The 14,917-nt window shown below is 39.3% G+C and overlaps 1 protein-coding gene across 1 annotated transcript; it reads right to left on the reverse strand.

The window, feature by feature from the left end:
• Positions 1–1,472: 1,472 nt before the first annotated feature.
• On the reverse strand, positions 1,473–14,640 carry CRELD2 (CRELD disulfide isomerase 2). The gene is made up of 10 exons (XM_074901599.1): positions 14,389–14,640; positions 13,172–13,254; positions 12,137–12,247; positions 9,727–9,818; positions 8,554–8,730; positions 7,217–7,315; positions 5,521–5,598; positions 4,656–4,751; positions 3,661–3,801; positions 1,473–2,133 (listed from the first exon to the last, which is right to left on the reverse strand). The coding sequence occupies exons 1-10, from the start codon at positions 14,539–14,541 to the stop codon at positions 2,075–2,077; spliced, it is 1,089 nt and encodes a 362-aa protein (XP_074757700.1). The 5' UTR covers positions 14,542–14,640; the 3' UTR covers positions 1,473–2,074.
• Positions 14,641–14,917: the final 277 nt, after the last annotated feature.

The raw sequence follows: 14,917 nt of genomic DNA on the forward strand, positions 1-14,917 counted from the left end.
GAAGGGGAAGAAATGAAAGGTAAATGCTTTCACAATGTATTTAAGAACTGCATCAGGTATTCCCCCAGAGTCCCAGATAACTTGAAAGGAACTTAGAATCGCAAGTTGTTTTTCGTATGAGGAAGCATTATTGCAGTTTTGAAACATTAACAGAAGAATTTGTACTGGAGAATTCCACTGAGTACAAGTTGATGGTAGTTTCTAAACAGAACTGACATTTCATGCTACTATTAACAAGGACCATTTGGACCATCATCTGGAACACCTGGGAGTTAAGCATCAATGACCTAGCAATAAAGAGAAGCTACACCCCTGTAAGATCCTTAACTAGCTGTGCCTGTACTAAAAACCCCTAAAGATCTTTTAGTTGTATACCCTGTGCTCCCTAAACTGCCTACTTTTTCCTCCTTCTAATTTAGCAGTTATTAAACAAAACACCTACCCTACAACTTGGAAGATATGTGGCACATAAGCCCATCTCTGGCAATTACTGCTGAGAAAATACTAAAGTTTTAACTCTCAGACTGGCAAATTAAGAAACATCTAGATATAACAGCTGAAGGAAAATAAAGAAAACTTACAGATACTTTAATACTATTGGCTATTTAACTTCAGCACACAAGATCAGCTTAGCTTTTAACATAAGAATCCAACAGAACCCTTTTTTGTATAATAATCACATAAATATCTATTGCATATACAGATTCTACATGCACTGTTCACAAACTGAACTGTGACTTAGTCCGAACAAAGAAGTCTTCAGGAGTATACAGAAGGTGGTCTTCACTGCTCAACAGGTCAACCCTACTCACACCCTTCTTACTTCCACTTACACCTCAGGGTACTGTTTATAACTTCTTCATAGCCAAGCCTAAACTGTCTTCTTTATGGCCATATTCTGTAATCCCTCTTTATGGTCCCTGTATCAACCACTGAACTTCAAATACTGTACCTGGATGGACTTATTTACAGCTATGATGGCCCTACAGAATACACCAATTTTAGCCCTTATACTTGCCTTTAAGTTTAGGGACTTAGGAAGTTGTATCTATGCTATGCTTATTAGGTATCCCTCTGAAATGGCATAAGAGACAAAGTGATTGCAGCATTCTTGCTCTGAAAAAGACAGAAAGCTATTACATGCGGCAGCAGACTAACGAAAGTCATGTATTCATCAGTTCTATAGTGTACTCACATAACTGTGAGCCACTGCGTGCAGGTGTTAGCCAAACTTGCTTTTCATCACTGTATAAACTAGTTTACGTACTTAATGCAAGTATCTGGAGAAAGACTTGTCTACCTACTGTTGGAAAGTTGTTTTGACATGTCTTTCATTAGAGGAAAGTGTGTGTGTGTGCGGCGGCGGGGGGTTGCTGTTGCTTCCTCCCCCTCTGCCATATACATCCCAGCACAACTCAGGGCTGGAATTCAGTGCTGAACTGAAATACAGGGCTTACAAGGTTCTACATTTTTGTGGGATTTTTTTGGTGTGGTTTTTTTTTTTTTTACTGCCTAAATGAAAAATAGACATATCAATGCAGCAAGGTATTAACATCTTAGAAAATTTTAAGGCACATTCCAACAAAATAAACTTTTATTGAATGCAGTATTAGGCATTCTATTTTGTTTAAGGGAACAGTGCTTCCCCCCAAAGAGATTCCCTTTGACAATTTCTAAAAGTTGTATTTCAGTTACAGAAATATTTCTCATGTCAAGAAACACAAAACTTCGGTCTAAATTTTTCTTGAATTATGAAGTGCAACTAAGTCCTTCCAAATTGTGATAGTTTTCAGTAGGCACTAGAATGAGAAACCTGCAAATTGTTTACAATTGCTAGGTACAATGTTATGTTAATTCAAATTTTATACTAACCCATCTACTGTTGTCTTGAAGAATTATATAAAAAGTGGCATTTAAGAATAAAGAAATGCAGCTTAAAGAGCAGCTTATCACCATTAAAAAAAAAATCTTAATGGCAACCTGCATATTTAATTCCACAGTATGTCAGCTAGCAGAGGCATAGTCCAATAATTTAAAACTTTAGATAGGAATGTCTTTTGGTTCTGAATGCAGATCATAGGTCATCATGTCCAGTAGGTAGAGGCTCAGTTGTTTCACTCTCTATTTCCTCTCCTGCAAAATTAAGTATCATAATTAGAATACAAATGTATTAATTATACCATATAATTTTTGACATCAGGAATTTTTTAAAGAGAAACCCAAATCAACATATTTATCAAGACCAGAGAACCAATAAAGCCCTATAGAAGAGCTACTTGCACCAACCTCCTAGTCTAAGATTATAATTTTTTTAAAATTTTACTAGATGCAAACTAAACATTTCAAATAAACTGATAAGATACTGTTAGTGGAAGAGAAAAGCAGCAGTTATTTCTACTCTAAGCACACTTCCTCCTTTCTACATGACCTGTCAGAAGAAATTCTGGTATTTGAAAACAAAAAGCAAGTATTACTCAGAACTATTTTCTGTAGTGCAAACTGCTAAGTTCAGCTGTTAAAACAGTCTTTTAAAAAGCAGAATAATTTTATTACACTGGTAAAATCATTAGTCTAAGAAAAAGCAAGCCTATTTGTCAACTTTTCATTTTGCTTTTATTCTCATAAAATGTCAGGCCATGTTTAAAGACATAGTAACTGATACCCTGAGTATCTGCGTAGGAGAAGTACAGAACTGATTTTAAAGGACTAATAACAGTGTGTACTGAGAATATAACGTCTGAACTTAATGGCCTTGAGTATTGATACTACATAGATCTTTATAAGTTATTCGTACAAGATGAAAAAGCAGTCCAGGGGAGAGGGGGGAACATGGGCACACAACACAAAAACACCAAACAAGCTAAGCAGAAAGAAAATAAAGGTATGAAATTGAGTGTGTCTCATCTATTGTTCTACAACCTATATTGCAAAATAATCCTGTCTTTCACTTAGAAATTGTTAAAAAAGCTTTGATGGAGTAATGAAACACTAATGAATATAATCCTGCCCATAAGAATATAATCCTGCCCATAATGTGTCATACATCCTAGAGCAAAATACACTTAAACTAGACCTTCAGTCAAGAAATTGAAGTCAAGCTAAACAGTTTCTCATGACTGAAAAATGGATGTCTTCTCCATATTCACCTTCACACCAGCTCTGGCACTTCTGTAATCACTAAATAGACAAATTCAGCTTTCTCATCCAGCAAAAAAGAATTCTGCTTAATCTTCCAATATTTCAGTGAGTTGAAGCAGCTTGCAAGCAATCAGATAAAACCCGTAAGTCAATATATTTAACAATAAAGGAAAAAAGTGGGGAGAAGGAAGACCTCTTTTTTTATGAGACCAGTAATTTGCTACTTCACTTCATGTAATGAAGCCAGACACTTAAGTGACTTATAAACACAACCTTGAGTTAAGCGAAAAAAATAGCAACACAAGAACGGGACATTTAAAAAATCCACTGTCTTTAATCAAGAAAACACGCATGCCAAAATATGGCCTACACGACAAACTACTTGACACAGACCACAGCTGTAGGAAGACAAGAAACTATACAGATGTCTGCAAGTGACTAGACCCTTAGACAGAAATACACATTCATGTTGTCTATACAGCATATTTTTTAAAAAAAATCTGTTATTGCAAAGCCACTTGCCTGTTTTTAGAGTTTGAACACATGTTCCATCATTTTCTTCAAACCCGTCTGAACATACACACTTGTAACTTCCTGAAGTATTAACACAGTCCTGATTCTCTTTCACGCAGACCTTTTCAGGAAGGTTACATTCATCTATATCTAGAGATATGATAGGGAAGGAAAGAGCCCACTGCTGTTATTTTGTTGTAATACTTACTGGTGCTCAGCCATATAATCAAAAATCTATTCAAATAAAAAAACACTGAGGAACAGAATGCTGCTGCAACAGATTTAACTTCTGTTAAAATAATCTGTTACAGTTCTTCATGATTTAGACTGCATTTCAAATTTATTCAGATAGTAGTGGGTTTTTTTGTTTTGCAAGTCCCTGTGTGAGGAAATTAATTAATAGCACTCATTTTAACCTACTGAAGACTTCCCATAATAATTTTCTGTTGATGCCAAACTACAGCTAAGGTGAAGGGAGCCTGTAAATACTAATCATCACAGTTATCAGCTACTTAAGATCATGGGTATCTTCTACTCTTCCCCACAGAGAAATTCCTGTTTCACTCTCTTTACTATCATTTCACACATTATAATTCACTATGAATTAATATAATTTGAATCTGGACATTAATGGATTAACAGAAAGATAACAGAATCCACATTACATTCCTGCCTTTCTATTACAAAATGAATACAGATGCACACTTCTAATGAAGTGGTAGATAACTAACAAGAGACTCATGTATTTGTTTCCCAAACCTGCTATAAAATATTTTATTCCTTTTGTAGAAGTGTTTCAACTTTAAGCCTTGTCATGCATATTATAAATAATATAAAGGAAGTTATAAGGAAAGTCTTTGCTGCTAATACCAGAATGACTGGATTCATTTTGATAGGCTTGAAAACTGAAGCAGACAAACGTGAATGTATGTAACAGCTCCTCATCATGGCTAACCAAAAGTGAGCTAACTGGTGTTCTACTGTGTACAGCTAAATCCACCAACCTGTACACTTTTCATCTTCCTTCATGTATCCAGATGCGCAGGTCTTACACTTGTCAGAACCTTCCCCTGTGCAACCTATGCAGCTGGCATCACATGCTAAAACCAAAGTATTTTAAGCATAAAAATTAATATATTTGAGGTTTAAAGTCAGTCAATTTACTCACACAAGACGTCACAGAATCACAGAATGGTTTGGGTTGGAAGGGACCTTAAGGATCACCCAGTTCCAACCCCCTGCCATGGGCAGGGACACCTTCTACCAGACCAGGTTGCTCAAAGCCCCATCCAGCCTGGCCTTGAACACTGCCAGGGAGGGGGCAGACACAGCTTCTCTGGGCAACCTGTGCCAGTGTTTCACTACTTTCTTAACTTATCTAAATCTACTCTCTCTCAGTTGAAAACTGTTACACCACATGCTATAACTACACTTCCTGATAAAGAGTCCCTCCCCATCTTTCCTGAAGGCCCCCTTTAAGTTCCAGAAGGCTGTTATAAGGTCTTCCCCAGAGCCTTCTTTTCTCCAGGCTGAACAACCCCAACTCTCTCAGCCTGTCCTCACAGGGGAGGTGCTCCAGCCCCTGATCATCTTCACGACCCTCCTCTGGACCTGCTCAAGCAGGTCCATGTCCTTCTTATACTGGAGGCCCCAGAGCTGGACACAGTACTCCAGGTGGGGTCTCACCAGAGTAGAGTAGAAATAACCAAAAAATCTCTTGCTTTCCTCAAGCGATAAGTCTAAAGCCTCATCCCCCCCCATGCCCAGTCAGAACCAGACCACACTGTACTAAATGCCTGGTACCATGCCCTTTCTAGCATTAGATTAGAATTATAGACGATAAAGCACAACAGCAGATTAAAAAGAAACCTTTGCATGAGAAAGATCCATCTGTGTTCAGACAGTACTGGTGATCTTTGCAAGGAGAAGCAGCACACTCATCTAAATCTAAAAGATAAAAAGTGACAAGTTATCTAAAATAGTAGTCATGTTTAAATAGCCAGATTAATACTTGAGAGATATGCTTTGAGCTCTTGTAAGAACTGGCTCTCAGATGCTATAAACTTAAACTGACTGCATTGAGAGATTTACAAGGAGCTCAGAATCAGACATGCAATGTTAGACATAAAAGTAACATGGTAACATATACTGTTCTGTTCAGCTTAAACTTAAATTAACAAATCAAAACTGATCCTCAGATGTTCTGTGATGACAATAAGACATATCAGAAATTCAAGAACTCAAATTAAATAAAACTTCCATGTAATTTTCAAGTCAGCATTTTGCATGCATTTATGTTTTTTAGGCAAATAGCATAACAAATAAGCAGACAGACTAGTCTTCTGGAATACTGTTGATTTCTCTACTCTTATACTACCACGCTATGTAACTTTTAAAAGTATTAAAAACGTTAGGCAAATGCAGACACATATACCGCTTAGTCTTCTATACAAAGCAAATCGGAGAAAGCCAAGTTATGGTTAGGACTAGTTAAATGAAAACTAATTCTACCTCTTAAGTTAAAACATGCTAGTCTTGTGATTTCAAGGATAGGGCACAGCAGCACTCAACTAAAAAATTCAGTCAGAGAAAGGCTATTTCAGTCCCCTTGCTGTCTATTTCATCCTGTCCCTGCAGACATTACTCCTACTCATTTCTTAATTTATACTTAATCAGTTGCAATCATTATTTGGTAAAAACCAGCTGTATAGAAGACAATACTGGAGCATCTTAAAAACACTCTTGGAGCGTTCAACACTTGCCTAAGCAGGTATCGCAGGAGCTGTAATTCAAATCCTAATTCTCATTAGCACTTTTAAAAAGAAGCAGTGATCAAATAATTTCTAATATAATGTTTTCAGACATTACATTAAGGGTCTTTAACAAGTCAAATTCAATCAGTTAAATAGAATGTGTTACTCTCCCCCTGGTGCATTCCTGCATTAGGACTATTTTTAGTATTTGGGTTTTCCTGAAGTGTTTCATACATATCGCCTCATAAACCAAGAGAAATGCTAAGCTAGAAATAGATAAGAGATTAATGAAAGCACTGGCTTGATATCTCCTGGTATTTCTCTCCAATAATCACAAAAGTTAGTATGCCTGGCTTTTAGTGAAATGTTTGAACTCTTATTAGGGTTGAGCATTCATAAACATACAGTAATGTGAAAACACTTGTACAATTACTACAAAATATGCAGATAAGTTGACAGGAATCTTTCAGTAGTTGACAAAATGGTTTCCATCAAGAGCAGGGCACTGTTCAGCATTCAAATAAAAACCATGGCGTAAAAGGAACACCCCACTTGCTATCTGTATTCCACTAAATTAAAAAGATACACAGTGAACAGTTTGATAAAGACCAATGTAATCATGAGGCGATCAGTGAGGAAGAAATACTGCTTTCCTGCAACATGAAACAAATTAGCAAGAGAGACTACAAACTAAAAAATCTAAACTGACAGAACACTTCCATAAAATACCATAAAACTCGATGTGATGTCATCTAATCTCACTAGCCAACGTTGCTACAAAACCTGTTTGAAGTCTACCAAGCCTTACTCACCCACACAAGCTGATTCTTCATTTTTAATCCAGCCTTCTTTACAATCTTGGCAATCCTTGTTACTTGAACCAGTACACGTTTTACAGGCAGTGTGGCAGGCTGAGATAAGAAAAAACTACAATCTGAACATTGCTGAGAGATTCCAAGACAACTTTGGGCACACAGATTCTCAAAGAAAACCTTATTTAGGATTCACTGGAAGCCATCATATTTTAGTAGCTTGACTCTTCCATTTACAAGATTAAATCTTGACTTTATGGGAATATCATTTACAAAAATGCAGCTCTGTCCTACAAAAAAAACCCCAAAGCCCCCAAACACCCAGGAAGCCAAACCCAGTAATTACAGATATCTGCACCACTTAAAACAGTGCCACAAAATTCTGGTGACTAGAAGTGGCAGGTCCAATTTCCAAAATATTTAGGAACAGGTAATCAAGAAAGTGAACTTTGCTTGACCACTCACAGTTGGGACAACAGTTTAAACAATAGACTCAGCACTCCCACCTAACAAATCCTCAGACTAGTTCATTTGCAACTGTCTACAAGAGCTATGTGTGACGTGATAAGAGTCTGAAGAACTTCACAAGGAAACATAACAGAAGTCCAGTTGTATATGCATATTTTATATATTACATGCACATATAACATGCAATATACAATATATGCATGTTATATATTGTAATATAAAACAAAACATGCAGAAGAATTACTACATAGCCAGATAAAATCCTAACATAATCATGTTGAAAAATCAATCTTATTAGACCCCCAGTCAGGATTTATTTCCTGCAGAATCTCAATTCAAGACGTAAAACCAGATGAAAACCTGACCAACTGTAGAAGTTTGTTCCTATGACCTGACTTTATTTCAGAATTAAGCTTAGACATACTTAACTGGATTCTATGTAGTCTACATAGTACAGATCAGCTGTTTCCATGCCCATTTACTCCAGTTAAGCTTATCTGAGAAATGAGGAAAACCTAGCCTTCAAAGTAGTCCACTATGCAGCAATTTCAGCTCAAGATTTTTGTACAGTACTTGGGGGGGGGCAGGCAAGGTCTGTCCTTCCTTCCCACCTCCCTCATGACATAGATGAAGTCTATTTCTTAATTTAAAGTACAAAAAAAAAAAAAAAAATTAAAAACATTTTTTTTAAAATTATCACGGGCAGTCTGGAAGGATGATTTAAGAAAATCTTAGAATTCCAAATTCCACCAAACCGACTGACATATTTGGGTTTTTTTACATTTGTCAGTTTAAGTTGTTTCTAGTTTTGTTTACAAAAACTGAGGAAGAAAGACAAAAATCTAAGCACATGTCAAAGACTTCATTACCTGTACAAACGGAATGTGTCTCATTTCTCAAGGTACTGAAGTAACCATTAGAACAGTCCAAACAAAAATCTCCTGTATACTCCTTGTTACAGCTACATGAGCCATCTCCACCTCGGGTACCGTCACCATCACAGTGGCCATTTCCATGGCAAGGTCTTTCTGACCCACCACGACAAGCTAAAAAGAATTAAAGAAAACAACTTCTAAATCAGACTTAAAGGAAATAACTTCCTATTCTCAGTCACAACACCTGAATTCCTTCTTCACAGACAGGGAAAGGTAAAAAAAAAAAGTCACACTAAACCCAGATATATTTTCCAAAATCTTTTTTCCCTTGAGAGTAACCAAAAGGCTTGCAATAAGGAATGCTCAGCAATATATTCAAGTATAAGAGGAACTCAAAACAATCTCCAGGAAAGTTCAGTTACAAATTTAATTTTGGGCAAAGACCATGGCTTAGAATTTTATCTATTTTCCTAGTTTCCTATCTAAAGCTGGTATTTTTATTTATGCTGGATTGCTGAGAATGCTCATTCTGCAGTTGGAAAAACCTACTAGCAATCATTTAGGTTAATACTGGGAATAGGCACTTAATTCTTAATAATATAAGAGGCCAAAACTGATCTCTAACAAGGTGCAAGGTTTTAGAGATTTATAAATTATACAAACTTCAGAGGCCAAAATGACTCATCACTTTTCCATCAAAGGCCTTACTCTTACCCAACTGTCTCCAACCTACTTTATTGAATTTCTCCCATTGCCTTTTTAACTAATCCTCAGTTGTGAATTTCTTCATTTAATCCCCAACAGGGTGTTTTGGCCTTTTACCCATGAAACTGGTCAAGGACTGTTGTCTACATAGCTTCTGAAAGGCCACCTACACAACAGACTTGAGGTCACAGAGTCTTTGAAGCACGGGTCAGCTGTGGATGTGAGCATCAGATCAGATGGATTCTGTACACATAAGTACCCTTGACAGCTTTGTACATTACTTCATGACTTTTCTTCAGGTAGGATGGTCACAAGGCAGCTATGTAACAGGCAGCAAGCTACTACACAGCAACTGCTGTCTTACACAAAATACCAGACTTCATGTATCTATGTTATGAAAGACTGAAGCAAACAGGTACAAAGAACATAACTGCCACTGCACTGTTTCAAACGAAAAATTACCAAGGCAATCGGGTCCGTAAGTTCCAGCAGGGCAGCAAACTTCTATTGTTTCTATGCAAAACCATTGAAACAAATCAGGATACTTCTTCTTTCTGTATATGAAAGATATCAATTTATCAATAAAAAGAACAAAGAGCCAACTTGCACAATGCAGTAGAGAAATCTATTGCACATGACAAATTGGAAACCCATTTCTTCTGTCTGAAGACGACTTTATTTCAGGAAATAATTTCTAGAAATCAGCCTCCAATTTAAGATTAATTTAACTTTTAAACTACAATATTATTAACAGGACTCTACTCAAATTTTATAGATTGTATTTATGAAAAATGTGAAATAAGAGCAACCAATAAAATCAGTTCATCTTGATACACACCCCCCACCCTTATTTTTAGGCAAGGTTTATATATTGTTTAGACTGTCTTACTTAGGTCTTCCTCTTAAAGATAACTGTTGTGCCTTTATCTCAACTATGCAGAAGATAACCCAGGACTGATATTAACATTTGCTCATATTATTGCCAACCTGACAACAGGGTGACTGTTAAAATTGCTCCTCTCTTTTAGACTGAATAAAATATTGTTTTAGAAGGATTTTTTTTTTAATATTAAAAAGTTAGTTATGTGCTACTCTAGCACTAGCATATACCTCCAAGTAACAATGAAATCGTCAGATATTATTTTGCAAGCAAGCCCGGGGACTACTACAGTTCTGAATGACAATTCACATATCTCAGTATCATGATGATGCTGAAGTCTCAAAAACTTTACTAAAGGAAAGGCTTAGATATTTTGTAGTCTGAAAGAAGTCCAGCAACTCTAGAGACACGTACAGCTTCTCTTTCTAAACGATTACATCTGACCATATTGACTCCATGGCTCAGGCCCTTAAAAGTAAGATTACCAAGTACCACGTGTAATGTAGCAACTTGTGAAAAAAAGTTCTAAGCTATTCATGGACAAAGAAACTGTCTTTGGAAACTACCACAGAAAATGAGATTTGGATATTGCAGGTTAAAGGACAGAAGGCAAAGTTAATCAACTGCACTCAAAAGGTCTATTAAGTACAGAAACTTTCAAAAAAACCCAATGTATTCTATTAATAGTTTTGTTTATTTTAAGAAGTCTACTTTGTCAAATTCTTTAGTTTAAGACCCATTTCTTTCAGTTCTGCAAATTAAGACAAATTTAAGACTCTGGGTTGCACAGCTCACCTTTCTGGAAGGCATGTCCTGTGAGAAGCAGCTAAGGACTCTGGGCTTGTCTAGTTTGGAGAAAAGGAGGCTGAGAGGCCACCTCATTGCTCTTTAGCTCCCTGAAGAGAGGAAGTGGAGAGGGAGGTGCTGATCTCTTCTCCCTGGTATCCAGTGATATGATGCATGGGAATGCTTGAAAGCTGTGCCAGGGGAGGTTTAGACTGGACATTAGGAAGCATTTCTTCACTGAGAGGGTGGTCAAACACTGGAACAGCCCTTCTAGAGAGGTGGGTCAATGCCCCAAGCCTGTCAGTGTTGAAGGGGTATTTGGACAATGCCCTTAAGAACATGCTTTAAGTTTTTTCATCAGCGCTGAAATGACCAGGCAGTTGGACCACATGATCATTGTAGATCCCTTCCAACTGAAATTTTCTATGCTATGTTATTCTATTCCCTTCAACTGGCATGTTAATGTATACTTTATCCTTCTACCTAACTATATAGGATGGTGAAATACAGCAGTCATTAAGAGCAAAGTCGGTTATCAAAAATCCTCATGTAATGTTATAATGGCAGTTCACCCTATTGAATTCTATCTGATTGGGAGTGCTGACAGTCTAAAGTAGTAAAAAAAAACAACTTAAAAGAAACATGATTTGGCATTAATAAAAGATCTTAAGAAATTTAAATGTTACAATGCCATCCTTGCACTAATTATAACGGTATACGAAAAGCTACTTATAACAGAAATCACAGACTAGCTTACAAGGCAGATAGAAAAGTCAGCTGCTTCACTACAATCCTCAAGAGATCCTACTTCTAGATTTATTAGTATCAACTATTTTTTTTGATTGCCAGGAGAACAAAATATTTTTTTTTTTTTTTTGGGGGGGGGGAAATTAAACAAAAAACCCAGAAGAACCAGAGAGTCCCTTGCACTTTTATGACAAAAGGAAAACAAAAAGGGTAATAAACTTCAAAGTTTTCCAATGTTAGTTTGCCTCGACACCCCACTGGTAACTGAACAGACAGTATATAAGAAGCCAGACTGGATATGTCATCCTGTACCCAGCTGTACCCAATGGCAACGCTCGAAGGATAATGAAAAATTACCCATATTGCTACTGTTCAGGCACAAGATTCAATATTAGTAGTTTATCCTCTTAGATAACTTATCCACAGAGATCTCCACAAAAAAAAATAATTTATGCTTACAGTTTGAACCACCATTTCTCTATATGTTCTTCATGCTCTTCTACCATGTTGTTACATTCAAAGTTACTACTGTCGCACAGATTCTCTATGATCTCTACAAGACGAATCTCACTACAAGCAGAGAAGGAAAATCGTAATTTTAATTTAAACATTTGACAACACTCAAGACGTAACAGAGAAGTTAGACTTCAGCCTAGAACACTTTATCAGTTTATAGTGTGTTCTGAATTAGTTCCAAAACAAAGAAAATATCAGAATAAAGAACTAATGAACATTACTTCAACCAAAAAAAATAGGACGATCACAAGAAGCACTTTGGCGTGCTTGCATTCATTATGTCTGCAGATTGTAGGTTTGATAGATACTTAGCTTCCCAGCAAATTTTGAGTACAGTATTTTTCTCCTAAGTTCAACAATAAATTTCATGTACTGTTAATATTTGATATAAGTCCACAAAGCTCACAGTAACTGAGGTTCAGAATTCCCACACTTGCATCTCAATGCTCCAACTGAGATTAAAAAGTGAGTTTGAAATTTGGAAGAAAGATACCAGAGCCCTTTGCTCAGAAATCAAACAGACATACAAAAGTGTACAGTAATCTGCACCTCTTGCAGTTTTCTGTTTAGCACTGAAATAGTAACAACTCTAGGGAGTAGACACTGCTTTAATTCTAAAACAAGTATTGAAGTACTCTACACCTTTTATGACTATCAATTAATTACTGACCATTATTTAAGATCATGTTTTAGGATTTTGGGGTGAATAGAAAAAACTACTATGACCAACAATGGTATTAGTTTTTGTTGGTTTCAGAAACAAGACAAATAAAGACATTAATAAAGAGTTTCAGTCTTTATTGTAATCTTTACTTTACAGCATAATGTTACGTTTTAATCAGTAAGAATTTAAGGCTTGGACATGTGAAACTTCAGCTGCAATGTTCAGTATTTAAGTTCCAGACAAACACCAGTATGGTGAAATCATGCACAGTGGATGTGAAACATGGCCGAACGGGAAGTACTGAGACAGCTTACCTGGACTCATACTTTGACAGCGTCTTCTCTTCCCAAGCAGTGTTTCCACCACCAAAGTTCTTTTTAGCTGTATCTGCTAATCCCTACAAATGAAAAGTACCGAAAGAATGTAAATTACATAGGGTTTGTTTCCATCAAAAATTAAGGGCAATAGTAAATGCATGTATTGAAATTGTGAAAAGCACCAGTAATGCATCAGTAAAGCTCTGAAGCTGCTGATTAAATTCCTAAGTCAAAGAAACAGCTAGCGATAACATGAGAAGTGAGAAAGTGTAGGTTGTAGCCTAACATGACTCAATTTGCATAACGTGTAAACGAGGCCTTGATACGGCTTTACATCAAAAAAGATACATGTACTTCTCCTTTAAGTTCTCAGGAACTTTATTAATCAGTTGAGCGGGACCTCTACTTCAATCAGCTTTAATAGTACTTGAACCAAGCTTCACCACGTAGTTTAAGCACACGACCACACAACAGGATAATTCATCGTCATCAGCACAACTTCCCCGAGTCACAGCCAATGCCTATCAAATCACACCTTGCAAAAAAATCTCCGCAATTAAAGTGATCTAGCAAGCCTACAACAGCATACACGTACAAAGGACATAAAGTACCTGTCACAAGCTGAAGCAGCCCATTGCTGTCTACGTTGAATTTACTGTGCCACAATGCAAGCGGCAACAGACACAGAGTTCTAGGGGGTGACGTTTTCCATCAGCACTCCTCATGGAGCCAGCACAGCCAATCTTTTTGCACTGAAGCACCAAAACACCTTCGATAGCAAAGCTCGAGCAGCTTTGTAGCCTACCGGCTTAAGGACTGCAACTGTTACCGAAGCCGGGAGCAACCTGCTGCCGCGTACCGGCTTCACTAGACGCCGTCAGTACCGGAGCACCGGGCGGAAGCGCTCACACAGCTCGGCCGAGGGGCTTTAGGAGCTGCGGGGCGGAAAGCCGGGCAGCCCAGGGGGCCGCAGCTTTCTGGCGGGCCCGGCGCATCTCCGCGCCCGCCGTCCCTGACCGGCCCGGAGACCGGGGGCTGCCCCTCAGAGCGGCGGCCGCGGAGCGGCCTGCGCCGCTGCCACCGCGCCTCAGGCCGCCCAGCGGGATCCCGCGGCCGGCCCCTCACCGGGAAGCCCCCGCCTGCCGCCCCCTGCCCCACAGCGAGGCCGCCCGGCGCCGCCAGCCTCCCCGCGGCCCCCCAGCCCCACCGCCCACCTGGTTGAACCTGTCCACGATGCCCCGGCAGGTGGAGCACGCCAGGCGCCGCCGTTCGCCGGCGCCCAGGGCGGGCGGCAGCAGTAACAGGACAGCGCAGAGCGCCACGGCCAGCGGCGCCCGGCCCGGGCGAGACGCGGGGCCGGGGCCCATGGCGAGGGCGCGGGGAGCCCCGGGGAGACGGAGCGGGGCCGCCCCAGCCGCAGCACCGAGCCCGCCTCAGCGACGGCAGCGCCGGCCGCGCGCAGCGCGCTCGCCCCGCCCCCATAGCAACCAGCCCGCGAGCTCCATTCAGATTTCCGCGTCAGCCGCACGCACGCTCCGGCCGCACGCACCCGTTGGCGGGGACCGGCGGAACGTGGTCCAATCGGCGCCCGCCACGCTCCGGGCCAATCGGAGCTCCCCGCGTGCGCAGAGAGCGGCCTGCGGAAGCAGGGACCCCCGGCCTCGCGCGTCGCCGCCATCATGAGAACGGGCAGTCGCGAGCTCCGTAGGGGCTTCGGATCCGTCCGCCATTTGTACTTGGCAG

Source organism: Athene noctua, chromosome 3 (assembly GCF_965140245.1).
Source record: "Athene noctua chromosome 3, bAthNoc1.hap1.1, whole genome shotgun sequence".
NCBI classification, from domain to species: domain Eukaryota; kingdom Metazoa; phylum Chordata; class Aves; order Strigiformes; family Strigidae; genus Athene; species Athene noctua.